The following is a 27,502-nucleotide window of genomic DNA, read 5'->3' on the forward strand; positions in this document are numbered from 1 at the left end:
AAAAAGAAGTCAATTTTATATTCTCTTCAACGCGGTTCTCTTTTTTGACGAGCCAATCAAATCAATAACATTTTTTTTTTAAAAAAAAAAAAGAAATATGAATTATTTATTATTTCTTTATATAAAATAGAAAGAAAAAAAAAGATTGTATAGAGTTATTATAAATACATATTATAGTTTTTAATGATTTCTGATAATCGAATCAGTTGCTGCTCTTTTCCGATATTTTCAAATACTTTCAATTTACGTTTAAGTTCTGCTTTGCTCAAAGTTTTAGAATATTCGCTACCACATCTATCACATTGACGCATCAAATTTTCTACTTTAATAGTACGACATCGAGTGCATCGCAAATCTTGTAGATCACTCGCAGTAAACCAATTTTGAATTTGCTTAATCATTCTATCTTCAATAATACGTTTATCATATTCTGAATGACATCCCTTACATCGCCATGCTTGAACCTGTCCTTGAATTGGCATCAATTCTTTATCTCTACAGAAATCCAAATCTGTTGTATAGTTACAATAGGCACAAATAACTTCGGTCAATTTGAAATATTCACAGGGGTTGTAGAATTGTGCGATACTACTAAAATCACTAAAACCACCTACGAGTTCTAATGCACTTCTCTTCAAGACACGAACCTCATCTTCAACACGAACGTCTAAACTTAAAACAGCACACACAAATTTAACATATTCCAAAGCTACATTATTCATGGTAAGGTGTGATCCTGCTAATTTTGGAAATACCATATCTGGATCAGGATGAGCAAGTTGTTCCTCTTGTCGACGGACTAAGGCTGGCACTAGGCGAAGCATCTTTCTTGCAATCTTATGTTTAATATAGAGCTGTAAGTTTTCTACTCGAGGATCTGGTACGGTCTTCTCTACCTCTTGTATTTGACTATTGATGCCACGAGGGAATTGACACTTGAAGTTGTACAGTTTGTATACATAGGCAGATGTGTGTTTGCTGAATAAGCTACGAGCCGCTTCAGGCAAGTAATCTTCAATGTTCCATTTTTTGGTTACAACAGGAGGCCCCTGATCGATATCTTCTGATGCAATCACACCCGCATAATTTTTCTCATCCATCCATAATAATACGTTCCAATAAATAGTAGACTTTAATTCTAATAGTTCAAATACTTGCTTACGTTGAATATTTCGATACAGATAATCAAAATAAGGTAATGCACTTTCTAATGTTTCCTTGGTGGTCGTTAGAACGATCTTATGAAAGTTTGCAAAGATAATGGTAACCCCCGAACGTTTAAACTCAGCAACTAATTGCATAAATACTTTCTTCATCATACTATGAACTAGACCATATAAAGAAGGATCATACATAAAGGAGTCTGTACTAAGAAGCCATCTATGAAGTGTATCAATCATATGTTCAGCCATTCGATTTGTTTTATCTTCGACAGACTGTTGATACCATTGCTGTACGACACCTCGAAGCATAGAAAATGTTTTACTAGAGATCATGCCTTCCCCAAATGCTGCAGTCGTGTTCACCGTGCCATTTGCAAAATCATCCAAGTTGTAGCCTGTACTGTCAAATCCAGATAATCCGCCTGTTGTACCCTCTAGTTCGTTAATAACATGAGCTTCAATTAATGTATTAAGACAGAGCCCAACGATGTCGATTTCAACACAGATATTTTCATATGCACCAGAATAACTTAACTCGGTATTGATAATTTCACTTGTCATCGCTAGACTCTCATCCTCTTCTCGACCCCCAAGATCAGGCATAGGACTAGCAGACCACCAAATGACCATATCATTCTGTATCAGTTTCTTTGCAAACATAACATCCGACATGAATAAATATGGATCATCTGGTATATTACAGAATGGAATATTCGCATATCGAGCCTGCGATATCTTTTCATCAATCCAAGTTCCCAACTCCATATAGTGTTTCAACATTCGATTAATGATAGGTTGGACCCAATTAAGAGCGTCAAATCGATTATCTTGTTGTAATGAAGGAATTCTGACAAAAGGTAAGGAAGTCAACATACGAGCGTGTTGAATTAAATGAGAAGATGAGCGAGGAGAGTTGATGGCCAAGATCACTTTACCACGTTTTGTATCAAGGTAATTTGAAAGCGCCTTGTTGATCGCTCGAAGTGCCTCCTGTTCAGTTGAATAATGAGTTGTTTCAAATTCAGCATTTTCCCTTATTTCAACGGTATCACTGGGTGGCTGATTCTCAATAAAGATCCTTTGATACATTTCTTTATAAAGACGTACAATATTCGGTATCTGTTGACTTTTCTTTGATAATCCTACAATAAACACCTGTGCCACTGGAATAGAGGCACCTATAAGGGTAAAGAAGTGACGATTGTCGGAATGTGCATGGAAGAGATAGATGTATTGAAACATCTTTGGATCACTCATATAACTATGTATCATCTCTGGACGTTCTATTAGATCATACAAATGAAATTGATCTTCAATCTTTCGACCCACAATCCCTTTAGCTCTGTCAAATTGACAGGTGGCACCTAGTTGTAAAATAGCACGAATCAATAGAGGAACTTGTGCCTCATATACACCTTCCGTTGAGGGATGATTAAATATGTTCGTAAATGTCTTGATTTCATTTTGATAAGTTGCTTCTGGCATTGACATTTGATAGAGATGATAGACAGGATGAGATCTAGGTAAGGTACGTAAACATTTGGTGATAAAGCAATTGGGATTAGATGCCTGTATTGACACCGGATCATCTTCCTTAGAATTCAAATAAAAGGTACGAGGGATAGTTAGACGGATATTAAACATTTGATTTTGCACCATAATCCACATACGATATTCGCCAGGGATGTCTGTTTCTACGATCTGAATTACCTCCCAAACACTAGTAATAAGTGAACCAGTTTGTTTACGAAAGAAATTCCTTGTATTCATATTGTTGTTGTTGTTGCTGTTGTTGTTGTTGTTATTAGATAATGAAGACAAGAAATAAGGATCATTTGCCATCTTTCGATTATGTTCACGTCTTAAGCGTTGTCTCTTCCATTTACGCTTTTGGAATTCAAGCCAGGCAGGATAATCATTGTGCCAATTGGGTATATTCTCTGGAAGGTCTTCAGGAGGTAAAGGTGCATCTAAATCAATTACTACTTCTGCAACAGAACTACGTTTTCTTTTCTTGGTGATTGCAATCTTTGGTAATTGACCATTCGTATTCGCACCTGGCACATCAAAATCTTCAATGTCATCAATATCCATTCTTTCAGGAAGTAATGGCTTATCTGATCGACTAAACATATCTGTGATACGATGTTGTTTAAACTTATCATCTTTAGCAGCGACACGCTTAGAAAGCCAATCAGGATGTTTTACTCGTGGTACTGGATTTTGAACCTTTTGCATAGCGGCTGGAATGGTAATCAGCTTTTGAATGACGGAACCAAATCTCTCGAGATAATAATCCCAATCAAGGATACTACGAATATCAAAATCCTGTAAACTATTATCACGCAACCATTTTCGCAAAAAGTGCTTTTTAACACTAGATTCTGCTTGAAAGATTGCAACCGGGATAGCACGTTCAGAGATCGGAAGATCGTAGGGACGTGCAGATATAATGAATTTACAGGCTAAGCCTTTATCTTTGATCATTTGATCACCTAAAAATTCAGCAAGACGTCTTGCCGTACTAATAGCGGTTGACTTCTGACTACCGTATTCTTCTAACGTCTTTGACATGCTACGATTCTCAGAAATCAAATCAAATAACTCTTCATCTGCCAAGTCGATAGCTTTACTGTAAAGCACATCTAGCCAGCGATCTGCAATTTTCGCTACAGCAGCATAACATTCTTCAAGTGTATTACCCTCCAGGAAGACATTGAAAATTTCCGACTGAAAAATTTTAATAAGCTTTAATTCACCACGACGTTTGACCTCAAACCCTTTCAATTCTGCCAGGGAACCATCTTTATTGAAAACGGCATAACGTTTTTTAAGAAGCTTATCCTCTGCCGTAGAGGATGGCAAAATCATGGCACGATAAGGACCGTCAATTTCAAAGAAAATACTATTCTCTTTACTAACAGAGTATTCAAATGTCTCTGGATTTACAAGTCTCTGATACTGGTCATTTGTAAAGCGATCATGAACTAAATGATTTAACATGGTACATGGATAATCGATTCTGAATTTTTTCCCATTAGAAAGTGTAAAGGTAAAAGTCTCTGGGAAAGTCCTTGGCAAGATACACCAAATACCATCTGTATCTAGCTCAAGGGGACGACCTATTCGTTCTACTAGACGACGAGCCATTTGAATAATATTTGAACCCGTGAGGCAGACGATACCGGCCATTTCAAGTGAATGCCAACGCGCACCTTTTCTCATGACATAACCATAAAATGAATTCAAAATAACTTTGTGAGCCAATTGAAGGGAATCATAAAGTACAATCATATTTTTGGCTTCAGCAATTTTCGTAGCTGAACCATCCTTGATGGCACTGTCCAGGTTTCCCTTCCAAACTTTATGAAGCCCCTTGTATTCATAACGACGATCACGGAAGGCACGTACAGTATCAATATAGAAAGGATTTTCACGCTGGCAAACGATAGACTCGCGTTCAACCGATCGCACCTCCTTCACTTTCTTATAAACTCTTTTACAATATTCAGTAAGACGAGATCGAAGTAAACTAGATCTTTCGTTTTCGGTTAATTCATTCCAGTTACGAGGTCGTTCATGAGGACGCTTGGAGGGGAATGTTTCTTGACTAAGTTGGTTTTCAATCATACGATATTCATCCCGCTTTGCTGGAAAATATTCTCCACGCCAAATCCATTTCATTCGACGATCACAAGATTTACCATTGACATTAAAAGCACAGCTAGCACACATAGATTCATCTACCATAGCGTCAGGTTGGAGTCGATTTGTTAAGATAATATTTGGATACATAGCAGCAACATCCAAGTGATAAATGAGAGGTGGCTCTTGTCGTAAAGGTTGATCACGAAGATCTTCTAATTTCTTTTGGATTTCAGCTTTTACTTGATCATAATTTATTACATCTTCTAAATTTTTCTTTTGCTCTACTTGAATAGTGAATTTGAGTGCATCATCCAACTGATCAATCAACTAAACGAAACAGAATATATAAAAGGAAGGAAGAAAAAAAAATAGAGAGAGAGAGAGAGAGAAATGGTCAATATGAATATTTGTAAGTCTAATTTATATCTATACTTTACTTCTTGTGCAGCAGTAGGGTCAATTTTAAAATCACTGTTGATATCACTTCTAAATACACCTGCTTCTAGAGCTTCGACATGACCACCAACATACGTTTCACTTTCTAATAAATGTCCATTATAAAATTTAGTAACTTCATCCACATGTTTATTTGGCATAATCACATTGACTCTATATGCCTCAACCTATTTAACATGATATTATATATATATATATATATATGTATATGTTTATATAATTTTAATGGATAAATATATCAAATATATATATATATGTTCCTTACCATAAGTAATAATTCACAAAGTGTACCCGTACCCTTTCTGAGGACTTCATCAGGTATAAGAGGAATAATGTTACATAATGAGAAAATGAAGGGATGTACATATTTCATATAGAGATAATAAGTGGCAACAGCATCTGAAACTGAATATTGAGCTAATGTTTGAGGTTGTTCACTTGCAAAAGGTGTCATATCCTCTGGATCTAATTCCATAGGATTATAACCTAGTTTTGCTGTAGTTACTGCCTTTAAACCTTGACTACCTTGTGGTAAATAAGAATCACGCTTAACCCATCGAAAGGCATCCATATGACTTGCATGTTTACATTTATATTCATCCTCTTCATCCTTATATACACCAATCTCTTTATACATATCAATTCCATTTGCCTTTGCTCTTCCTTCCACAAACGGCCAATCGAAGAAGTCACCGTTATAGGTTACAAATATAGTAGGTTTGGCTTCTCGAATATGTTCGAAAAATCTTCTTATGACAGCTTCTTCATTTTCTTCGTTAAAAATCGTGAAAGGTCCTTCAAATTCAGGCTTTGGCGTATAATCAAAATCTTCAATATCTTGACTCACAATATCTCGATTTGTAATCAAATAACCCTATTGAGTCAAATATAAATATATCATGAAAGGAAAAAAAAATCAGGTTTTTTTTTTAATGTTACTAACTCTGCCATCAATCATATATGAAATCATCATAATTGAATCAATTGTAACATCAGGAAACTTTAGTGGTAATTTTGTTGTTTCAATATCAAAAGCTAATACTACTGGTTCTGGACGATGAACTAATTGTGATTGTCTAGTTAAAGTGACTGTACCATCTTGTTGCGCTTTTGCAATATACCATAGACCAACACGAATATCTTTTTTCAGATGAAAAAAAAAACATACACTTAGCTTATTTGTTGAAGGAAGAAAAACATGCGAAATAAAGTTGTAATTGCTTTTATATTTACCAAGATCAATTGCTACACGAACATAATATGGAATATCATATTCACGAATATCTAGTATATTTTCTAATGTTTCTTCAGGATGTCTACGTGAGGATAAAGCTGCTGAATGTGTCTGATTCTCATATCTAATATTATTTGCAGCACTATATAAATAAATATATATAATAGATTTGTTAGTATATTTCAGCAAAAAAAAAAAAAAAAAAAAAAAAAAAAAAAAAAAAGGTGGGGAGAGGGGCAAGGTAATAAATCAAATATGTATACTAACTTTAACACTTCTGCATAAGCATCTACTTTTTTTGCTTTTTCTTGATTCTTTTTTGCAATAGGTAATAATATCTTACGCACAGAAAATAGATCGGATTGATTTCGAAAACAAAGTTGAATATATGTACGGGTATTACCAATTAAATGGTTAGGCTAAGGAAAGAAAAATATATATATATATATGTACATATACATATGTATATATAATAAACTCTTTAACATCACATAATCTAGATGACTGCAACATATAAATATTTATATATATGTATCCATATTTGTATTACTTGTTTTAAATCTTCCTTTTTAACTCTTTTCATCTTTTCAATGGTATCTTCAAAACGTCTATGTAAATAATCTTCAACTTCATCCTCTGTACCGGGCTAAAATCAAATCAAATCAAATCAATATTATATTTATGAAAAATGGAAACAAATAAAATATATTTCTATATTGTTACCTTACAACCAATAAAGAAGTATGGACTAAATATGAGTGTTGTTTTAAAAGTCTCTCCATTATCATTAATGAAATAATAGTCTACACCTGATCTACCATTAGGCCAGTCTGAGTCCCTGATAAGTGTCTAACATGATATTAGCTATAAATCGAAACCATTTCAAAAATGTATAAACAGGAATAAAAAAAAAATAAAAAAAAAAAAAAAAAAGGGGGGGAGGGAAGGGAGGGAAAGTTTATTGGCTTACTTCGTGCATATTTAATAACCAGCCTAATCTTTCAGGGCCTTCTTGATATCTATCAAAACCAAATGTGGCTTCCATTGCATCAAGATTATAAACATCTTCAAATCGTTGATCAACATTAGATGCTTCATTGAAATTACTTGAAGGAAGTCCAAATTGTTGAAAGGATGTTGTAGACTGAACTGTCCCTTTATTAACACCATTCCCTCCTTTTCCTTTACGGAAAGAGGATGACACACCAAACTCAGGTCTATTAGACATTTTTTTTTTAATTCAATATTTCCCTATGAGTGTGTATAAATATATATGTATATAAATATATATATGTATATAGTTGTGTGTGTGTGTGTTATTATTTGGTTAAAAAAAAATAAAATAAAATAAAATAAAATTAATTAAAATAGAAAGGACTAACAAATGATACCGCGTTGGCTGTCAATATTTGTTAAAAAAAAATCAGGTGTTTTAAAATTTCGTGTTTTAACGCGAGCGGGTCGTGAAGAATTAAGGTAGTGGCTTGACTGTGACTAGTTTTCACTATACACAATTCTCAAAATATTTTAATTGCCAGAAAAAAAAAAAAAAAAAGAAAACAAAAAAAAAGGAGGAGGAGAGCATTATTTTATTTATTTATCTTTATAGATTTAAATATAAAATGTCGGAAATTGGAGAAAAGAGATCTGCTGAACATCAGCCTAGTGTAAACAAAAAATCAAAGATTGGTAAAATTTTATTATTCATTGTAAACTACCCCATTACTAACCTATATATATATGAACCCATGTAGAGTCTCGTAATGAACAAAAAAATATTCGTTATGAGCGTAAGTCTCATGATAAAAATTTTGAAATGATCACTCAAGCCAAGAAGGTCTGGGAACAAGTTCGTCGTGGTGATATTAGTCGAGATGAACAAAAGAATTTGATGGAAAAGATGATGAAGATTATTGGTGGCAAAGTTCAAGATGTAATAATGATAAACAACTATTGAATGTTATACATAAGTATAGAATTAATATTAATGTATTATGTTATATTAGGTCATTTTTAAACATGATGCCTCACGTATTATTCAAACTTGTCTTAAGAAGGGTAATGCAGAACAAAGAAATCAAATTGTTGAAGAACTTCAAGGTAAATACGTTGAATTATCCAAATCCATGTATGGTAAATTCATTGTGATGAAGGCTATTGAATACTGGTAAGCTCTCTTTGTACATATATTATAGAAAATTATAGTAAAAAAAAAAATAAAAATAAAAACAAAACTAATGCAATTATAAACAGCCACAAACAGAGAGACAATATTTTGGCTGAATTCAGAAATAATGTTCGTAAATTAATTCGACATAAAGAAGCTGCTACAGTTATTGAAACATTTTATTCACAATACGCTAATGCTGCGCAAAGAAATGAATTGCTTGCAGAGTTTTATGGTCCTGAAATGACATTATTCAATCACAATGGAGGAGCAAAGACATTAGATGATTTATTGAAAGCCTTCCCTGAAAAGAAGGACTCTATCTTGAGATATATGGCAGAGATGCTTCAGGGATGTTTTGATAAAGGCACTATTGTTAACAGCATTGTTCATAAAGCTTTATATCAATATTTAACATTAACTGATGATAAAGGACGAGAAGCTATGTTGGGACATCTTAAAGAATTACTTCAAGAAATTATTCATACTCGTGAAGGTGCATGGTCAGCCATGATTTGTCTTTCAATCGCTTCACCTAAGGATCGTAAGGTGATTATTAAAGCATTTAAACCCTACTTGGTCAAGATTGCTTCAGATGAATATGGTTACTTGGTTTTACTTCGCTTACTTGATGTGACAGATGATACTGTTTTAGTCTCTAAAGCTGTTCTTGGTGAATTAAGTAAACATGCCAAAGAATTATTTGCGGATAAATATGGTCGTCGTTTCTTCTTATATATCTTAGCTGGACGTAATACACGTTATTTGTCACCTGAAACTGTTCAGCTTTTAAAGGAAGGTGATAAAATTAGAATCAGTAAAAAGGATCCTGAAGTTAGAGCTCAAGAAATATTAAAGGCCACTTCATCTCAGCTTATTAAATTAGTTACTGATGATGCACCTGTTCTAATGAGAGAGAAACTATCATCACAAGTAGTTCAAGAAATCATGCTTCATGCTGTCGGTGATAAATCATCTGCTATGAATAGTATTCTAGCATTAGCAGGAGAAAATATTGAAAAAGAGAATCATATAATTGAAGATCGTTTTGCAAACCGTATTATTAAAGCTATGGTTAAAGCAGATACAGCAGAAGCAGAAAATGATAAAGCGATTGAACCTCTTCATTTTGCCCCTAAATTACTTGAGGTCATTCAACCTCACCTTGCTCATTTTGCCACTAACCATGGTAGTTATGTTGTACTCTCCCTTGCTGAAGAGCCCTCTACAAAGAAGGAAGTTCAAAAAGCACTTAAATCTCACAAGAAAGAAATTGAAGAAGCTGCAAAAACAAATTCCGGATCTAAATTATTATTAGAAGCTATTTCAAGCAAATAAACAAATTAACACATACTTTTTCTCTCAGTTTCCTTCATCTCCTCTTTCTCTCTCTCTCTCTCTCTCTCCCCTCCCCTCCCCTCTTCCACTTTAAATGAAATGATAAAGCAATACCAGCCATTCATTTATTAGTCTTTATAACACTTGAAGAAGAAAAATAAAAAATAAAAAATTATTTGATATATTATTAGATGAAAGATATTAGGCATATATAAAAAAAAAAAAAAAAGAAGGGGAGGGTATTCTTATATTGATCAGGTCTTATTATAAATGAAAACATGACTAAATGATTTATAGAAATGGCTATGTATTACGTTGTCTATTTTTGTGTGTATATCTTGAATATATAGAAAAAACATCACTCAATGAAAGTACAGTAAATAGAGACATTTTTTTTTTTTTTAGTATGAATAATGATAATAATAATTAGGTAAATATTATTTATAATAGACGCGAAAAGAAGAAGAAGAAAAAAAAAGAGAGAGAGAGAGAAAAAGGAGCCATTATGTAAACAAAATGGAGAATAGGAGTGTTGCATCTAGTATATTAAGAAGGAAATTGTATATAAATACGTGAAAAAAGTTATAATATAAATGAATGATGTATGTAGTTAATTAATAAGGGATTATAAATATATATAAAAAAAAAGGGGGGAGGTTTACAAGATACGATCCGCAGGTCGATAAACATCTGTCCAACCAAAACTTCTTTGAACTGCTTCTTCCCATTGACGGTATTTACGTTCACGTCCTATCAATAAAATGATTATAAATAAATACATGTATTATTGTCACTCCTCTTCTTTTTTATTTACCTTCATCATCCCATTTTGCATAAAACACATCTTCACGGTCAGCAGACACTTTCTTAATATCTTCTATATCTTTCCAAATACCAGCAGCAAAGCCAGCAGCATAAGCAGCACCCAGGGCACTTGTATCACGCATGCCAGGACGAATGACAGGTATACCCAATACATCAGCTTGGATTTGCATACATTGATCTGAATTTGACATACCACCATCTGCTTTTAACATTTTTAAGGGGACATCACCATCTGCTTTCATAGCTTCCAAGATAGCTCTTGTTGAGAAACAAACAGCTTCAAGTGTCGCTCTTGCAAGATGATATTTATTTGTATATTGAGTTAAACCTACAAGAGTACCACGTGCATCATCTCTCCAATAGGGAGAAAAGAGACCAGAAAAGGCAGTAACGAAGAAGACACCACCTGTTGTTTTCACCTTTGAAGCCAAGGTATTAATATCATCTGAAGTTTTGATTAGCTCTAAATTATCTCTTAGCCATTTAACAGCGGCACCCGCTACACTAATAGAGCCTTCAAGTGCATAAGATACAGGAGCATTAGGACCAAATTGATAACCCACCGTTGACAATAACCCACTCTTTGATAAAACAGGAGATTCACCGACATTCATTAACAGGAAAGCACCTGTACCATATGTGTTTTTCGCTTCTCCTACTTCAAAACATTTTTGTCCTACTAAGGCAGCCTGTTGATCACCTAAACAACCCATGATAGGTACACCTTCTAAGGGACCCCATTGCATATTACCATAATTCTCTGCTGAAGAAACAATGGTGGGTAACATATGAGATGGTACACCGAAAAAATTCAAAAGACGTTCATCCCATTGACGTGATTTTAAATTCATAAACATTGTACGACTTGCATTTGTTACATCTGTAATATGTTTTCCTCCTTGAATGCCACCTGTCAAATTCTAGTAAAATCTACATAAGCATATAAAACAAGGAGAATGCAATATAATATAATAAGAAATAAAAAATTACCCATATTAACCATGTATCAACAGTACCAAACATAGCACGTTTATTTTCCACTGCATATTTCACTTTAGGAATTCTATCCATTAACCATCTCACTTTAACAGCTGAAAAGTAATTATGAAGTGGTAACCCACAAATTTCTTGTACATTTAAATCTCCTTGTTTCTCTGCAAGTTCTTTTACAAGATTATTTGTTCGAGTATCTCCCCAGGCAATCGCATTATATAATGGTTCGCCCGTTTTACGATCCCAAATTAAAGTGGTTTCTCTTTGATTACAAATGCCGACAGCTAAAAATATAAATTTATGAATACAACTGTATAAATTTTTTATTTTTATTTTTTTCATCCCATACTATTTTAAAATACATGTGCGTGTGTGTGTGTATGTATGCATGTATGTATTATTATTTTTTTTTTTTTACCTACCTTTTAAATCACTTGTATTATGACCCATCATACCAAACTTTCTAACTGCCTCATCAGCACAACGAATAACAGAATCCAATAAATCATAAGGGTCGTGTTCAATCCAACTTTATATATTCATATAAATGTAAATAAATAAATTCCTTTCATTTTTTTTTTGTTCTTGTTATTGAATATGTCTTACCCTGGGCGTGGATATAATTGCTCAAATTCGAGTTGATATGAGGTGACATGATTTCCTGCTTGATCAAAAATCAAAAAACGTGTAGAAGTTGTTCCTTGGTCAATAGCTCCAATATATTTTGGCATTTGGTCGTTTTTATTATTATTATTATTATTATTATTATTTCTGTTTCTTCTTTTTCGTTTTGTCTATTACTGTGGTTGCTGGAAAAAAAAATATATTTTATTTGTAGTAGTGTAAGAAATTTAAAAAAAAAAAAAAAAAAAAAAAAGAAAAAAAATTAAAAATTAAAAATTAAAAAACAAATAAACAAATATAAACAAATAAAAAAAACAAATAAACAAAAAAAAACTAAAAAACTAAAAAACAAGAAAAAAATACTGATAAAGCACGGAAATGTCTTTTTTTTTTTTTTTTTTTTGCCCGGGATTTGCCTTACGATAAGCCAGTCACAGCTGATTTGAATGATTTGGTATGTTGAACAACAACAGTTTATCTTTTAATTGTGAGAAAGCTTAAAAAAAAAAAAAAAAAAAAAAAAAAAAAAAGAAAAACTGTCACTGGATCATCATATAATAAAGACTTGTCTGAACAATTAAAATTAAAAATAATAGTTGGAAACTCTTTTCCCTCTTCTCTTTTATATATACTAGACTCTAGGAGATATTTAGATTATTAAATCATATACGTGATAATAAAATAAGGAGGTGGCTTATTAAACAGGATTATCTATAACACTATTAATAGCGGGTATCACTGATAATACTTTTATGATCGATAGTAAAAGACTGAATCTGAAACCTACCTTCTATATCTTACCACGCGTATTATACCATCTATTATTATCAATTTTGAGATACTACACACACACATCATGTAGATGTATATCTTGTATACTCATCCAACTTGATGTTACTGTCTGTATACATGTGTTACGGGTATAACTCTCTCAACTACATTTGCCTCTCTCTCTCTCTCCCTTTTATTCTTTTCTTTTCTTTTTTAAATTAATTAATTAATAATTTATTACGTAATGTAATCTACACTATTTGTTTATTTTCTTTTTTTTTTTTGTTGTCAGCTGTTGTCATTTTTATATGCATTTACAAACGAGACTTTATTCTTTTGGCTTCAATGCTTTTCAACAAACAGGAAGCAAATCAGTTATTACAAAATCACCTACATGTCATACGAATATAAGGAAATTATTATTTGCTAGTTGGGAAACAACCATTGTTATTGATGGTAAATGAGTTGAGTATTCAATGATTGTATTTCTTTTAATTTTTTTTTCCTTCCGATTATTATGGTATAGATGAAGGAGAATTAATAATCTGGGGCTTCCAACCCTGTTGGTTTGAAAAGTTTAAAAAGTTATGTAAAGATAAAGAAATTCAAAGTATATTTGGTGATCCTAATGAATTACTTGGTATTATTGATCAAGAACAAAAGTTATCATATGTAACAGCAGATAAAACAAGATGGAATGATTGTGAAAGTCAAGTTAGACAAGCTGTTTATTGTACTAGACTACACTCTATTTTTATATTGAAGGAAACGAGTGATGAGGTATATCAATATGATGTTAGAAATGAAAAGAGTCAATTACTCGATACTTTACCACCTGTCAAGTCTCTTGCTGCTTCAAATAGTCATGTTCTATTTCTTACTTATTCGTTAGATGCGCCTGTTTATGGCTTAGGTTCTAATCGCTTATCACAATTAGGTATGGATTATCAACAGCAAGAGATACAGCAACCGATGATGATTGATTATTTTTGCGGTCTTGGTGAAGCCTCTTATGTCTCTTGTGGCCCCTTTCATTCAGCTGTTATTATCAATGGTGATGTATATACCTTTGGTTGGTCAAAAGATGGAAGATTAGGTTCAGGACATACTCAAGGTGATGATGATATTGTTTCTTTAGTAGAGTTTTTAGATGTCAATGATCAACCTATTGATGTACATGCGATGAAAGTTGTATGTGGCTCAACACATACTCTTGTTTTAGATAAGAATGGCACTGTGTGGTCTTGTGGAAGTGACCAATATAGTCAATTAGGTCGTGAATTAAAAGATACAGAAAAGGGAGTTAAAAGTGATTTTTATTTTCGTGCATGTACATTATTTGATTCTAAAACAGAACATGCCATTGACTGTTCTGCAGGACGTTGGACATCATTTATTATGACAGTGAAATTGAGATAAAAATAATAGTATAACTTGTGGTTGACATATATTATTAGTATTAGTATTAGTATTAGTATTATTTATCCTCCATTAAATTGAACATTCTATCCATTAGTTTATCATGATCAGGATTGGGTTTGACTTGATCATCATCATCAATTCTCCTCTTCACTTTTCCTTTAGTTAAAAACATTTCTTTCGTTGATAAAGGATGACTATGATTTCCTTTTTGATCGAATAAGGATGAGAAAGAATGAGATGCATCGTCGATAGGGGGCTCTGTTGTTAGAGTCACTCTAGGTTTCGAATCTTCATCTATACAAGCACTCTCAACATAAAATGTCCGAACACGTCTATCCCCCTTTTGACTTAACATCCAAGAATGACGCTTTGGTAAGAAAGCGACTACACCCCCTACACCTACAGCATAACCACCCTTTTCAGAATTTAATATACGACCTTGAACAGAATAAGATGTCTTTGAGGTATATTCAGAAAAGGTAGGACCTATAGGACTTTCAGCGGGATTTTCTTTAAATGTGATATTTAAATAATCATAGACTTGTTCAGGTACAAGTTCTTTCTTTTTTAATAATTGTTGAAATTCAGGAGCATGTTTAGCACATTGTTGAAGGAAACATTTAAAATTGGCAGGGGTCATGTTTGTAATATTAAATTGCTCTCTATCCAAACGAGGAACAGGTTTCTTTGAATCAGGGAAATTTTCTTTCCAGCGTTTAATAAATAACACTTGATCATTACCCGACTTCCAAGGTGTTTGATGTTCTGCGGTGTCTAAAGCATCAATAGTAACATAACGAGTACGGATCACTGCAGGTAAATTTCGTTTTAAACCCCAATCACCCGTTTGTTTATTTTTTAAAGGAGTTGTATACACTTGACTAATCGTACGATCATATGTTGCAAGCCGTGAATTGCGAAATAAATTAGCAAATGATGTTGACATTATTTATTTATTTATTTTTTAAAATGAGTAAAGTTGATTTTCTCCCTCCTCCTCCTCCTCTTCTTCTTCCTCCCCCCTCCCCTAACTGGTCATTGTCGGAGTAGAATCTAAAAGAGTGACTTAGTATTACATAATGATAGGCCTTCCTTACTCCCTCCTCCTTTTCCCCCACTCAAAAAAAAAAAAAAAAAAAAAAAAAAAAAAAAAAGAAAAGAAAACTCATATACTTTAGATAAAGAGAAAGATAATACCGCTTTTTATGGTATCATTGTTGTCAACAGACACTGACAACAATAATAATATGATACATATATATATATATGTTGATCAAACATATCTCTCCTCATCTTATTTAATTTCTGTGCACAAATATTAAAATAAGCATTCTAGAAATAATCCCTTACTCCCTATTCTAGATAAGTGTCTTTTTAGTTTAAAGTTGTCAGATATAGATTTAAGGAGAAGAATAAAAATAAAAACAGTTAAGCTTGATTGGCTAGAATAATAAAAATAAAATTAAGGGGTTAAATTATAATTTTTTGATTCATATAATAATATAAAGAGCTTATATCCCTCTTCTTCTTTTCTCTGTTTTTTTTCTTTCTTTCTTTCTTTCTTTCTTTATCTATATCTTTATCGTATTCTTTAATATCCATCATGCCATTGTTAACCTCACTCTTATTTAATAATCATCATAAACAACAAACATTATGTTGTTCTTGTGGATGTCATATGAATGAACAAGAAACATCATCCATTATACGTTGGTTCCCACTTATCCGACGTAGATCATCCTCTATTACAACAACAACAACAACAACGACATCATCATCATTATCGTCGTCGTCATCATCCTCTTTATCAAATACATTCTATGACTACAAAGATAGAGGAGGAGGTGAAGAGGGAATGGAAGATAAGCAAGTAAATGAATTTCAACATTTATACCGCTTAGCTGTAGACGAGGTATTTATTTGATTGTTTGTTTGTTAGATATTTGGTTTTTTAATCATTTATTTTATTTAATTTAATTTATTCAGATGGCTTATGCTATTGAATCACAAGGATCAATTTATTATAGTGGAGACTTAATATCGGCTACAGACGCAGTTAATAATTGTTTAGATCGTTTTCAGCGATTAATGCAAATATTAAACTCAGATAAATCGCATAAACTTCAACAAGAATGGACCGACATTTTATTTGAGTTAAGATCCAAATTAGATTCTTTACCTTCTTCTTCCTAATAGCTTGCTTGCTTATAATTTATTGTATATAACAAACAAATAAAGTAAATTCTTATGCTTTGCTAAAGAGAAAAATAAAAATTGGAATAATACATTTATATCAGATTCTATGAATTTATCAATCATGAGTATGATTTAAAAATAAAATAAAAATTGTATTGTTGATGATCATCAAGATATTTGTTATATATTAATCGGAGTATAAATTCATATACCTTATTTTTGTGGGTTTTTTTTTTTTTTTCCAGAACACGTTTAAAGAGAGTCTACAAGAAGTAGAGTAGACTAAATCTTTCAGTTACACACGTTTATTTAATAAAAATATATATATATTTTTATAATAATGATTCCAGTATTTTATATTTTATACTAAATATTGAAACTAGGACATTATCTCTCTTTGGGATCGTCAATATTTATTTTAACCTTTAATGTATTCCATATATACATATTCAAATCATTTATTTTATTTTATTTTATTTTCTTCTGATGGAAACTTTACAGTCAGGACTGACCAATCACGAAAGATAAAGGATGATCATTCAGGTCTAAACTTCTTTTGCACGTTATGTACCAAGTATGGAGAAGAAGAAGAGGCCTAATAGTTAACTCATGAATGATAATAGTCTAGACTATTTTATTTTAATTTTCACAAAGCAATACTCGATTTACAAGTGTAAAACTTAATCCTAGATGCTGTCTTTATGTGGTTTTATTTTGAAGAAGATGAGTCTCTAATACAAGTGATAATAAACATCTTATTTTACAAAGGCATTTTAAAAAGTATACAAAAATAAATATATTCAAAATAAAAAAATAAAATAAACATCTTCTTGCTTGATTTTATTGTCAAAAACTAACTTTTGTTTCAATCCTATTTTTTTTTTTTTGGCAGTAATAGAGTTAAAAGTAAGTATAGTGCATTGGTTCCTGACTGATGTAATATGACCCAATCATATTATTTCAAATAAAGAGCTTTCTTCATATCCTTTTGTTACTTTGTACTATGATTCTTTTAAAATGCTTCTGAACTTACTATTTATATTAACATGTCAGTATTATAGGTTTGTTTAATCTATCTATATTCAAAAAAAAAAAAAAAAAAGGTTTCATAAAGGACAGTATGATGGCTTTTACTTTTAGATGATCAAGTGAGAATATCTGCTGTTGCGTATTGAGTAATAAAAGTTATTAGGAAACAGTGATTTTTGTATGTATCAAGAAAAGGATGACTGTGTGTTAAGACAGGTTGTTTGTATACTATCGATTTACATTTATAAGCGAACTAGGTCTTATTATGAAATAAAGTTACAGCACTGTCTTCATTTTACTGTCTGAGATCGTCTGACAAAAAAAAAAAAAAAAAAAAAAAAAAAAAAAAAAAAAAAAAAAAAAAAAAAAAAAAAAAAATATTTATACATGTATAAAAATATCTTATTTGCATTAGAGTTAATATTTTTTTTCTTCTTGTTTTATTTCTATAAAAAAAAAAAGAAATGTCAACTCTAAATTTACTTTTAACTCAATTAGAAAGTATGACATTTGACTCAACTTATTACTCAATTTAACTTTTATATTTCTTTAGAAAACCCTATTAACTGGGTATTATTAGCAGTAAAGTTCATTCCGGTTACAGAAAAAAAAAAAGCATACACCACATGTCATCATAATCACAAACACAACTTGTTAACTTTATTCTTAATTTATTTTATTTCTTCGCCATGTTTAGTTTTTAATTTATATATTAAGATTCTTTACAATCTCAAACAATTCATCTCGTATTCCTGCAAAGCATCCTGAAGTACTTGTTTATAAAAATTATACTCCTTTAGAACTTTTACCTTATAATGGTGAAAATGGTTCACGTATCTTGATGGGTGTCAATGGCTCTGTTTATGATGTAACTCAAGGACGTAATTTTTATGGTCCAGGTAAATTAGGAATAATTCCTCCTTTTTATTATTATTATGTCGTTGGATAGCTTATTTTATCTATTAGGAAGTCCTTATGCGAATTTTGCTGGTCATGACGCGTCACGTGGTTTAGCAAAGAATTCATTTGATAAAGAAATGATGGTGGATCCTCATGGTCCTATTGATAAACTTGAAGATTTAGAAGCAGATGAATGGCAATCTTTAAGAGAATGGGTAATAGATTATAAATAAGTATATTTATTATGTTTTTTTGTTTATTTATTTTGATTATTTATTTTTTTTTGTTTGTAGGAAAATCTTTTTACTAGTAAATATGTATTGGTTGGTAAATTAGTAGAAAATGACACTGAATAATAATAAAAGAGTCTATTTTTGGAATAATAGAATGACAGTCTTCTTCTAAATTGATCCCTCTTTTACTTGTAATTTAAACCAATCTACTGTTTCTTGTAGACCCTGTTTAACAGAAAATCTTGGCTCCCAACCTAAATATGTCTTTGCCCGATTAATATCTGGTTTTCGTTTTTTAGGATCATCTAAAGCAGCAGGCAAAACTTTAATATCAACACTCTCGGGTGATAAAGGGGGAGTTAAAACCATTTCTCGTATCATATTTGCAAAATCACGAATAGTATATTCTTCAGGATTTCCTAAATTAACAGGTTCACTGTAATTCTTATTCATTAAAAGAATAAGTCCATCCACTAAATCATGGATGTATTGAAATGATCTTGTTTGTTCTCCATCACCATAAAGTGTTAAAGAGTCTCCTTTTATAGCTTGCATAATAAAATTACTCACAACTCTACCATCCGCGGGAGACATCCTTGGTCCTTTTATATATATTTATGTAGACACTAAATATTAATTCATCTGTTTCCCGATATCATGTAGTAACTTACCAAATGTACTTTTTATTTTTAAGAAAAAGAAAGAAGGATGTTAGTTTATATATAGAATATATAAATATCTTTATAACTTACTTGAAAATACGTGCAACTCTCACGTCAACATCATTTTGTCTCATGTAGGCATATGTTAATGTTTCTGCAATGCGTTTACCTTCATCATAACAAGCTCGAGGACCAATTGGATTGACATGACCCCAATAAGTTTCTTTTTGTGGATGTTCTTCAGGATCACCGTATACCTCTTTCAATAATATATTTAACAAACAAACAAACGAACGAAAAAAAAAAAAAAAAAAAAAAAAAAAAAAAAAAGTATTTACCTGAAGTTGAAGTAAGTAAGAAACGAGCCTTTGTACGTTTAGCAAGACCCAACATGTTGATGGTGCCCATTACACTTGTTTTCACTGTTTTAGTAGGATTATACTGATAATGAGGAGGTGAAGCAGGACAAGCCAAGTGATATATCTGTGATACTTCAATCATAAAGGGGTCAACGACATCGTGTCTTACTAATTCAAAATGAGGATGACCTATCCAATGTTGTACATTACGTTTTGTGCCTGTAAAGAAGTTGTCTAACACGATAACCTCATGACCCATCCACATGAGTCGATCGACTAAATGAGAACCTACAAAACCAGCTCCACCTGTCACCAAGATACGTTTACGTTCAGATGGTTTCAATTGTTTCACGGGAGGGAATGCAGTAATAGATTTATAAACAACAAGTCCTGTTTCTTCATCCACTTGACGATCATTTAACTCCTTTGGTAAATATAAATTACGTAAAGTGGATAATTCAGCATCTGAACCAACATGGGTGTGTCCAACAGAGGTTACATATTCTTTTGAATTACTTTCTAATGCAGACATATTATTTAAATATGAATATGTATAGATGTATAAAGAAAACGGAGGAGGAATTAAAAAAGAAAAAAAAATTACAGTGATATTTTTTATTTTATTTTTCTTCCAAGTAAGAAAATGATACTATTATTATTTCATGTTATAAGTTATTATTTATTATTTCGTTTAATTTTATTACATAATCATCTCCTTATTTACTCTTTTCTGAAATTGCTTTTTTAGCTCTATCTTCCAAGTCACTGTTGGCTAATGTCTTACTAGCATTGACAATTTGAACAATGTTGATAAATTGTTTACCAAAACAGATTATACCCGTCACAATTAAAGCACTCCACCAAAATACTATGCATTTGTTTTTTGATTTTTTTTTTGTAAGTTATTTTTATCTCGTGATAAACTCTACTTACCATTTATAGGACCATTAAATCGAAGAACATAAAGTAAGACAAAAAAGAGTTCATTACCAGCACACATGAGGAATAAAACAATCTAATAAATTATTTTTTTTTTTGCTTTAACAAACCCATTTCTCTCTTTCAATGAGGAAGAAGAATAAAAATTAAACTTACATTATTAGTGTAATAAATTCGAAGATACCAGCTTTGTTTTTCACTAATTTTCTTGTGACTAGAGGATCCTGAGACCATTGAACTATTATTATGTAAGTACATATAACCTTATTCCTTCCACACATACATATTTATTTATTTATTTATTTTTTTACCTATACATGTGCATATAATGTGAACTGAAATCAAGAGAAATAAGGAATTGGAAGAGAATTGTCCATTGAGGATATTTAAGAGAAAGGAAACATAAAAGACAAGTAGTTGTACATCTAGTAGAATTTTGTCAGATAATTTTTTTTTTGTTTTTTTTTACAAACAACAGAGTCTATCGTTTCCTTTCTTTTTTTTTATTACCTATCTGTCACCATATCTAATACAGCACCAAATCTACTACCTAAAAGCATATATAACAGATATAACTATCTTTTATCATAAACTAATTTATTTCAACTTACATTGACTGAAATATCTTGCCGCATTACCATCGACTGCATCTAATAAACAAGAAATACAATATAAAGTTACGCATACTTTAGGGTGCCAGGGCATATAATATAAAGATAATGAAGCCAAAATAATTCGTGTATAGCCTATTATAAAATAAAGGGGATCTTATTAAAAGAAGTTTTTTTTTTTTTTTCTACTTATTCTTTTTACCGATTAAATTGGGTATGAACAAAAAGACATTTTCATTTGTACGAGAAGGTTGTATATCCTTAATAGAAGAAGACATATTTTATCTTTTATTAAAAAAGAAAAACAAGCGAAAGGAAAAAAAAAAAAAGAAAAGAAGAAAAATAGAAAAGAATATCAATTTATCCGTGTTCTTCATAAATTATTTTTTTTTTTTTTTTTTTTTTTTTGGTTACAGCTGTTGCTGCTGGAAAAGTTTATTAATTAAAAAATGTGTTGTGTATTGAATAAAACTAGTCTGTCAATTTTTAATCCAATCATGTTTCAGAGACATTGAGTGGTGGTGATAAAGCGATTTTTTTTTTTTTTTTTTTGCTATATCTTAATTTTAAATGACGGAATGTCTTAAATAATACTACCTTTAAAACAAAAAATAAAATAAAATTTGCATAATGACAATGATAGTAATCAATGATTAATAAGGATCAGTTGGAGGGGGAGGAGAAGTTCGTTATAAGCCAAGTAATCAAGTTTATAAAGTAATGATTCACAATGAATGAGCCGTCTACTCAACTCCAGTGTCATTGAAGAGAAAGTAGAACGGGATAGGCAGATCTTTAGTACTAAATAGTATTTGTAATTAATACTCTACATACATAGAGGCAGTAAGTGAGAAAAATCTTTTTTTTTTTTTCATGGGGAAGATGACGAGGATAGTAAAAAGAAAGCTGTAACGTGTCTATTTATTAATAGTAACTGTTGTGATATAAGAAGTGATAATGTATAGCATAAAGATATTTTTGGGAATTAGGCCCATGTTCATCCTATGTTAATAAAAGTGATGATTTGGTAGTCTAATATCTTCTTTTTTTTTTATTTCTTGAGAATGAAGACGATATGACAAAAAGGAAAAAAAGAGAACTTAAACGGTCAATTCTAATGTGAATAATTAGAAGATTACTTGCAGTTTTCAGCAAAGAATAATGTTTGTCAAACGACTTGATTAAAGGGATATATCGACCTTGAATAATAGCCATAATAATTCTTACATTGATTAAATAAAACATAATTCTTAGTCAAGATACTATAGTGATTCTCACAGATTTTAATATGCATTAAATAAAGAATACAGATAGCAAATACACATTCATGTTGTATCTAAGCGATTTTTGGGAATAAAACCAAGTTGTTCATAGTTTATCAAAAACCACATTGATAAATACCAATTTCCTGTTTATTCACTTATTGTAGAGAAAGCCTTACCGATATTTATTTATCCTAACACTATGTAATGAAGTCCTCTTAATTTAATTGCATTTTTTTTTTTTTGATATATTAACCAACATTTGTGTGAATTTACACCGAAGGATTTATGTAATTTACAGTAGCATTGTTCTTTGAGATTATATGCTTCTTTCATATCATTTATCTATTTGTTCTTTAGTGTCATATCACAACGTTTATATATTTGCTTGTATATATATATATATATAACGTAAGAATATTTAGCTTTGATACCTTCAATATACTAAAATATGAATTATTAATTATGTGAGGTATAACCATATTCCCTATGCCTATGTATATTCATATTTCTGTATATATGTACTGTCAATCAGCATTGAGGATTATAATGGAGTATATTCGATATAAGCTGTGTTGATTCAAGGAGGTTCTAAACAAAACAGAATCAAAAGCATAGATTGCTGTTATTGTTTATTTTATTTTATTTTTTCACGCAAAGAACTTTGTCATTTGTATAAAATAAGAGATCCTACTTTCGTAAAGCATGCTGGTTATAAAGGAAATGATGACAGTACTTTATATCAGTAATAAGCTTCCCCTTTTTCTATTTAATATATAAACAGTCATTAAAGTGTTACCTTACAGGTAAATAAATAGAGTTATTCTTTATTAAAAGTACAATTATTTACAAAGTAACAGATACTCCCCTTAACTAACAGCAGATTGTTTCTGATCATATATTTAAGCATCAATTGTAATATCCAATCTGCTTATCAGTGAATGGAAGATGAATAACTAAGTGTCACACTTTGACTGCATTCAACTGCCATCATCTCACTATTTCACATACAACACAAGATTAATAATTGAAGCAATTCAATATCTAGGTTTAAGCTACTAAAATATACCGTTGTTCAAAATCTTTGTTAACAAGCTCCTTTGTATATTAAATCACGATTATTTAATTGTGTATTTGTCACAATAATCGATACTAGTAATATTATAAAGATCTCTAGTTATTCATTACCTAGTAAAGGGTATTTTCAATATATAACTGCTATTGAACTAACTCCAAAGATCAATAATAAATTACTTACTTCTTCTTGTTGATTATTTTTATATAAAAAAAAAAAAAAAGTAACTTAAAAAAAAACAAGTAATATCTCTCTCTTTTTTTTTGGTATTTATAAATCACTCTACTTTTGTTTCGCTAAAAAAAAACAACAACACAACAGAGTAGTTAACTATTAAAAAATACGAATATGTATATGTATAATACATTGTTATAAACGGAAATAAACTATTTGCATGTATTATACACTCTAAATCTTCAGTATTGACTGTATTGATTTATTTACTGTTTATCAGATTGTATTTTATTTTTAATCCCATATCTCCCCGCAAGAAAAAAAAAACTCTATTTATAATATCCATTTTCTTATTATTATCATAAATGTATAATTAAGTTAATAAGGCTTACACAATATTTTATTTTACATTTTTTTTTAATTCGTGGTATTTATTACCCATGTGAAAGAAGACCAATAGCTGTATCTCGGCCTCATACGGGCCTAAATTGTACGAGGAGCTAATAATCGTCTTCGGAGAGTTAATTCATAAATTAATAAAAACTCCACTTTTTTCTTTATTTATCCTATTGTTCATCTTCCCCTCTCCTTTTTTTTTTTTTTTTTTTTTTGTTTTACTTATTATATTCAAATATCGATTTTCGTTCTGTATAATAATAATAAAAAAAAATGACTAAAGCAACACACAACTTTTTGGATACATTAGATATTATATTATTAGGTACCATTGGTCTTGGTACCATTGCTTGGTTTACTAGACATCAGATTGCAGAAAAATTATTCAGGTCAAATAAGCAAGAACCCGGAAATCAATCTAGCAACGATGTCAAAACTAATTCAACAAAGAAAGAGCGTAACTTTGTTAAAGTAATGCAACAACAGGTAAAGTATTCTCTTATTGACTCTACTACTTTCTTCCTTACTTTCTTGAAAAATATATATTTATATATGTATGTATATAAAGTTTATTTATTTATATATACATATATTTTTCTTTTTTCATAGGGACGAAGAGTTATCTTTTTTTATGGTTCTCAAACAGGTACAGCTGAAGATTACGCATCTCGTCTTGCAAAGGAATGTTCACAAAAGTATGGTATTAGTTCAATGACGGCTGATATTGAACAATATGATCTAAGTTATCTTGATACTGTTCCTGAGGATTGTCTTGTTTTCTTTATTATGGCTACTTATGGTGAAGGTGAACCCACTGACAATGCAGTTGATTTTTGGGATTTAATTTCTGATGAGCAACCTCAGTTTTCTGAAAATGAAGATGAAAGCACTCCTTTAAAAAATTTGCGATATGTTGCGTTTGGTTTGGGTAACAAAACATATGAGCATTATAATGCTGTTATTAAAAAAGTGGACACACGCTTAAATGAAATGGGTGCAAAGAGAATTGGTGAATGTGGTGAAGGTGATGATGATGGTTCATTAGAGGAAGATTTTTTAGCTTGGCAAGAGAATATGTGGCCTGCATTCTGTGATGCATTAGATATTGATGAAACAAATACTCAATCAGGTCCTAGACAGGCTACATTTACTGTTGAAGAGTTATCAAACTTTGATGAAGCAAAGATTTATCTTGGTGAATTAAGTGAATGGCTTAAAGAGGGAGCGTAAGTTATCTTGTTGTATCATTTTATTAGGAGATTTATATATATATATATGTATATAAAAGAGGTGCTAATCTATTCTATATAGTCGAGTTATCTATGATGCTAAGCGTCCTTATAATGCCCCAGTTACTTCAAAGGATTTATTTAATAGTACTGATCGACATTGTCTACATATGGAAATTGATATTTCAAATACTAACTTGACTTATCAAACGGGTGATCATATTGCTATTTGGCCCACAAATAATGAGGTTGAAGTAGAAAGGTTAGCTAAGGTGCTTGGTTTATCAGATAAATTAGACACAGCTGTTTATATTGAGGCTATGGATCCAGCTGCATCTAAACGATACCCATTCCCTGTTCCTACAACTTATCGTGCTATCTTTCGTCATTATTTGGATATCTGTGCCGCTGTTCCCCGACAGACATTAATGTCGCTCATTGAATTTGCTCCTACTGATCAAATAAAAGAAACTTTACGCAAGTTAGCAACTGATAAGGATGAATATCGTATTCGTATAGGAGATGTGACTCGTAACTTGGGAGAAGTCTTGGAAATGTTAGCTGAGTCAGTATCATTGGATTCAAACGGTACTTTCTCAGGTGTACCCTTTGACTTAATTGTCGAAAGTATCTCCCGACTTCAACCTCGTTATTACTCTATTTCATCCTCATCTAAGGAATCTCCCAAGAAGATTTCAATTACGGCTGTTACACTTAAATATACACCTGAATCTACATCTTCTCGTACAGTCTATGGCGTTAATACGAATTATCTTTGGCGTCTTCATGAAGCTATGAATGAACTTGAAACAGATACAGATGATGTGCCTTTATATCACTTGTCAGGTCCTCGTCATTGTTTATTCGATTCCGAAACCAACATGGCTCGTATCCCTGTTCATCTTCGTCGTTCACAGTTTAAGCTTCCTAGAAACCCTACTGTACCCATCATCATGGTGGGTCCTGGTACTGGTGTAGCCCCCTTCCGTGGATTTGTTAGAGAACGAGCATTACAAAAGAAGGAAGGTAAGCCGGTGGGCCCTACTGTTCTTTTCTTTGGTTGTCGTCATTCTGCACAAGATTTCTTATATGCAGATGAATGGCCCGAATTATTTGAAACTCTAGGTGGACAATCGCGTATTATCACAGCCTTTTCTCGTGAAACTTCACAGAAGATATATGTTCAGCATCGATTAATGGAGAATGGACAAGAAATGTGGGATTTGTTACAAAAAGGAGCTTATATTTATGTTTGTGGTGATGCAAAGAATATGGCTCGCGATGTTCATCAAACTTTTGTCCATTTTGCTCAACAGTTTGGTGAGTTCGATGAAGACAAAGCTCAAGACTATGTCAAGAACTTGAGAAACACAGGTCGTTATCAAGAAGATGTTTGGAGCTAAATATTATAGTGTTTTTTTTTGTTATTACTCCCATTATTTATTACCTAATAGAATTATTATTATTATACACCTTTTGCCAAAGCGATGTCGCATGAATATATATAAATGTATGTATATTTAGTATTGTATATATTTTAGTGTTGCATCTAGGAAAAAAAAAAAAAAAAGCAGTGTCGTACTTTTCAAAAATTATAAAGTTGTCTAGGTGATAGTAGCTATATAATAATAAATTAATAGATATATACCGTATAAAAGTAATTATGTAATTGATATTTTTACTAAAAAGGCATAAAATGCATATAATAGAATTAATAATAAGCATATAAGCCAGTTTTAGCTAATTTTAACCAGTATTATTATGCTTTGATTGATATTAATTCATTAGTATATTCC

General features: G+C 31.3%; 10 protein-coding genes across 10 annotated transcripts; 5 read left to right on the forward strand and 5 right to left on the reverse strand.

The window, feature by feature from the left end:
- Nucleotides 1–134: 134 nt before the first annotated feature.
- BX663DRAFT_496365 (uncharacterized protein) lies at nucleotides 135–7,859 on the reverse strand. The gene is made up of 9 exons (XM_051525763.1): nucleotides 7,472–7,859; nucleotides 7,225–7,350; nucleotides 7,052–7,147; nucleotides 6,769–6,920; nucleotides 6,501–6,643; nucleotides 6,211–6,407; nucleotides 5,533–6,141; nucleotides 5,249–5,434; nucleotides 135–5,138 (listed from the first exon to the last, which is right to left on the reverse strand). Exons 1-9 carry the CDS (start codon nucleotides 7,727–7,729, stop codon nucleotides 159–161), a joined length of 6,747 nt encoding a protein of 2,248 aa, XP_051386408.1. The 5' UTR covers nucleotides 7,730–7,859; the 3' UTR covers nucleotides 135–158.
- Nucleotides 7,860–8,111: 252 nt separating this feature from the next.
- BX663DRAFT_496366 (armadillo-type protein) lies at nucleotides 8,112–10,125 on the forward strand. The gene is made up of 4 exons (XM_051525764.1): nucleotides 8,112–8,190; nucleotides 8,256–8,434; nucleotides 8,508–8,668; nucleotides 8,755–10,125. Exons 1-4 carry the CDS (start codon nucleotides 8,124–8,126, stop codon nucleotides 10,004–10,006), a joined length of 1,659 nt encoding a protein of 552 aa, XP_051386409.1. The 5' UTR covers nucleotides 8,112–8,123; the 3' UTR covers nucleotides 10,007–10,125.
- Nucleotides 10,126–10,445: 320 nt separating this feature from the next.
- BX663DRAFT_496368 (uncharacterized protein) lies at nucleotides 10,446–12,686 on the reverse strand. Its single transcript, XM_051525765.1, has 5 exons — nucleotides 12,431–12,686; nucleotides 12,247–12,353; nucleotides 11,822–12,108; nucleotides 10,821–11,751; nucleotides 10,446–10,756 (listed from the first exon to the last, which is right to left on the reverse strand). The coding sequence occupies exons 1-5, from the start codon at nucleotides 12,553–12,555 to the stop codon at nucleotides 10,665–10,667; spliced, it is 1,542 nt and encodes a 513-aa protein (XP_051386410.1). The 5' UTR covers nucleotides 12,556–12,686; the 3' UTR covers nucleotides 10,446–10,664.
- Nucleotides 12,687–13,527: 841 nt separating this feature from the next.
- BX663DRAFT_577430 (regulator of chromosome condensation 1/beta-lactamase-inhibitor protein II) lies at nucleotides 13,528–14,853 on the forward strand (the record flags this gene model as incomplete). The annotated part of the gene is made up of 2 exons (XM_051532173.1): nucleotides 13,528–13,675; nucleotides 13,746–14,853. The coding sequence occupies 2 exons, from the start codon at nucleotides 13,528–13,530 to the stop codon at nucleotides 14,636–14,638; spliced, it is 1,041 nt and encodes a 346-aa protein (XP_051386411.1). The 3' UTR covers nucleotides 14,639–14,853.
- BX663DRAFT_427879 (uncharacterized protein) lies at nucleotides 14,697–15,587 on the reverse strand (the record flags this gene model as incomplete). The annotated part of the gene is made up of 1 exon (XM_051522645.1): nucleotides 14,697–15,587. One exon carries the CDS (start codon nucleotides 15,585–15,587, stop codon nucleotides 14,697–14,699), a length of 891 nt encoding a protein of 296 aa, XP_051386412.1.
- Nucleotides 15,588–16,244: 657 nt separating this feature from the next.
- On the forward strand, nucleotides 16,245–16,834 carry BX663DRAFT_548611 (uncharacterized protein; the record flags this gene model as incomplete). Its single annotated transcript, XM_051531091.1, has 2 exons — nucleotides 16,245–16,553; nucleotides 16,628–16,834. The coding sequence occupies 2 exons, from the start codon at nucleotides 16,245–16,247 to the stop codon at nucleotides 16,832–16,834; spliced, it is 516 nt and encodes a 171-aa protein (XP_051386413.1).
- A 1,765-nt stretch (nucleotides 16,835–18,599) lies between these two features.
- On the forward strand, nucleotides 18,600–19,122 carry BX663DRAFT_428173 (cytochrome b5-like heme/steroid binding domain-containing protein; the record flags this gene model as incomplete). The annotated part of the gene is made up of 3 exons (XM_051522665.1): nucleotides 18,600–18,765; nucleotides 18,833–18,981; nucleotides 19,060–19,122. Coding segments are annotated over 3 exons (378 nt in total), but the record flags the coding sequence as incomplete, so codon positions are not given.
- On the reverse strand, nucleotides 19,067–20,776 carry BX663DRAFT_192703 (uncharacterized protein). The gene is made up of 5 exons (XM_051521717.1): nucleotides 20,725–20,776; nucleotides 20,000–20,669; nucleotides 19,752–19,920; nucleotides 19,671–19,678; nucleotides 19,067–19,601 (listed from the first exon to the last, which is right to left on the reverse strand). The coding sequence occupies exons 2-5, from the start codon at nucleotides 20,550–20,552 to the stop codon at nucleotides 19,168–19,170; spliced, it is 1,164 nt and encodes a 387-aa protein (XP_051386415.1). The 5' UTR covers nucleotides 20,553–20,669; nucleotides 20,725–20,776; the 3' UTR covers nucleotides 19,067–19,167.
- On the reverse strand, nucleotides 20,737–21,848 carry BX663DRAFT_427200 (uncharacterized protein; the record flags this gene model as incomplete). The annotated part of the gene is made up of 7 exons (XM_051522602.1): nucleotides 20,737–20,888; nucleotides 20,954–21,035; nucleotides 21,116–21,197; nucleotides 21,271–21,294; nucleotides 21,470–21,505; nucleotides 21,567–21,705; nucleotides 21,773–21,848. The coding sequence occupies 7 exons, from the start codon at nucleotides 21,846–21,848 to the stop codon at nucleotides 20,737–20,739; spliced, it is 591 nt and encodes a 196-aa protein (XP_051386416.1).
- Nucleotides 21,849–24,697: 2,849 nt separating this feature from the next.
- BX663DRAFT_540208 (uncharacterized protein) lies at nucleotides 24,698–27,109 on the forward strand (the record flags this gene model as incomplete). The annotated part of the gene is made up of 3 exons (XM_051530744.1): nucleotides 24,698–24,963; nucleotides 25,087–25,703; nucleotides 25,789–27,109. The coding sequence occupies exons 1-3, from the start codon at nucleotides 24,751–24,753 to the stop codon at nucleotides 27,107–27,109; spliced, it is 2,151 nt and encodes a 716-aa protein (XP_051386417.1). The 5' UTR covers nucleotides 24,698–24,750.
- Nucleotides 27,110–27,502: the final 393 nt, after the last annotated feature.

The sequence above is a fragment of the Cokeromyces recurvatus genome, assembly GCF_025118155.1.
Source record: "Cokeromyces recurvatus strain NRRL 2243 chromosome Unknown BX663scaffold_3, whole genome shotgun sequence".
Lineage (NCBI taxonomy): Eukaryota > Fungi > Mucoromycota > Mucoromycetes > Mucorales > Mucoraceae > Cokeromyces > Cokeromyces recurvatus.

Excerpts from the sequence above, each read along its gene's own strand:
- BX663DRAFT_496365 (XM_051525763.1), bottom strand. The coding sequence starts at position 7,729 with ATGTCTAATAGACCTGAGTTTGGTGTGTCATCCTCTTTCCGTAAAGGA. Across the intron at positions 5,435-5,532 it reads TTTGTGAATTATTACTTATG|GTTGAGGCATATAGAGTCAA; the intron begins GTAAGGAACATA and ends CATGTTAAATAG. Across the intron at positions 5,139-5,248 it reads ACCCTACTGCTGCACAAGAA|TTGATTGATCAGTTGGATGA; the intron begins GTAAAGTATAGA and ends TGTTTCGTTTAG.
- BX663DRAFT_496366 (XM_051525764.1), top strand. The coding sequence starts at position 8,124 with ATGTCGGAAATTGGAGAAAAGAGATCTGCTGAACATCAGCCTAGTGTA. Across the intron at positions 8,435-8,507 it reads TTGGTGGCAAAGTTCAAGAT|GTCATTTTTAAACATGATGC; the intron begins GTAATAATGATA and ends ATGTTATATTAG. Across the intron at positions 8,669-8,754 it reads ATGAAGGCTATTGAATACTG|CCACAAACAGAGAGACAATA; the intron begins GTAAGCTCTCTT and ends AATTATAAACAG.
- BX663DRAFT_496368 (XM_051525765.1), bottom strand. The coding sequence starts at position 12,555 with ATGCCAAAATATATTGGAGCTATTGACCAAGGAACAACTTCTACACGT. Across the intron at positions 12,109-12,246 it reads TAATACAAGTGATTTAAAAG|CTGTCGGCATTTGTAATCAA; the intron begins GTAGGTAAAAAA and ends TTATATTTTTAG. Across the intron at positions 10,757-10,820 it reads TGCAAAATGGGATGATGAAG|GACGTGAACGTAAATACCGT; the intron begins GTAAATAAAAAA and ends TTTTATTGATAG.
- BX663DRAFT_192703 (XM_051521717.1), bottom strand. The coding sequence starts at position 20,552 with ATGTCTGCATTAGAAAGTAATTCAAAAGAATATGTAACCTCTGTTGGA. Across the intron at positions 19,921-19,999 it reads CTTACTTACTTCAACTTCAG|AGGTATACGGTGATCCTGAA; the intron begins GTAAATACTTTT and ends TATTATTGAAAG.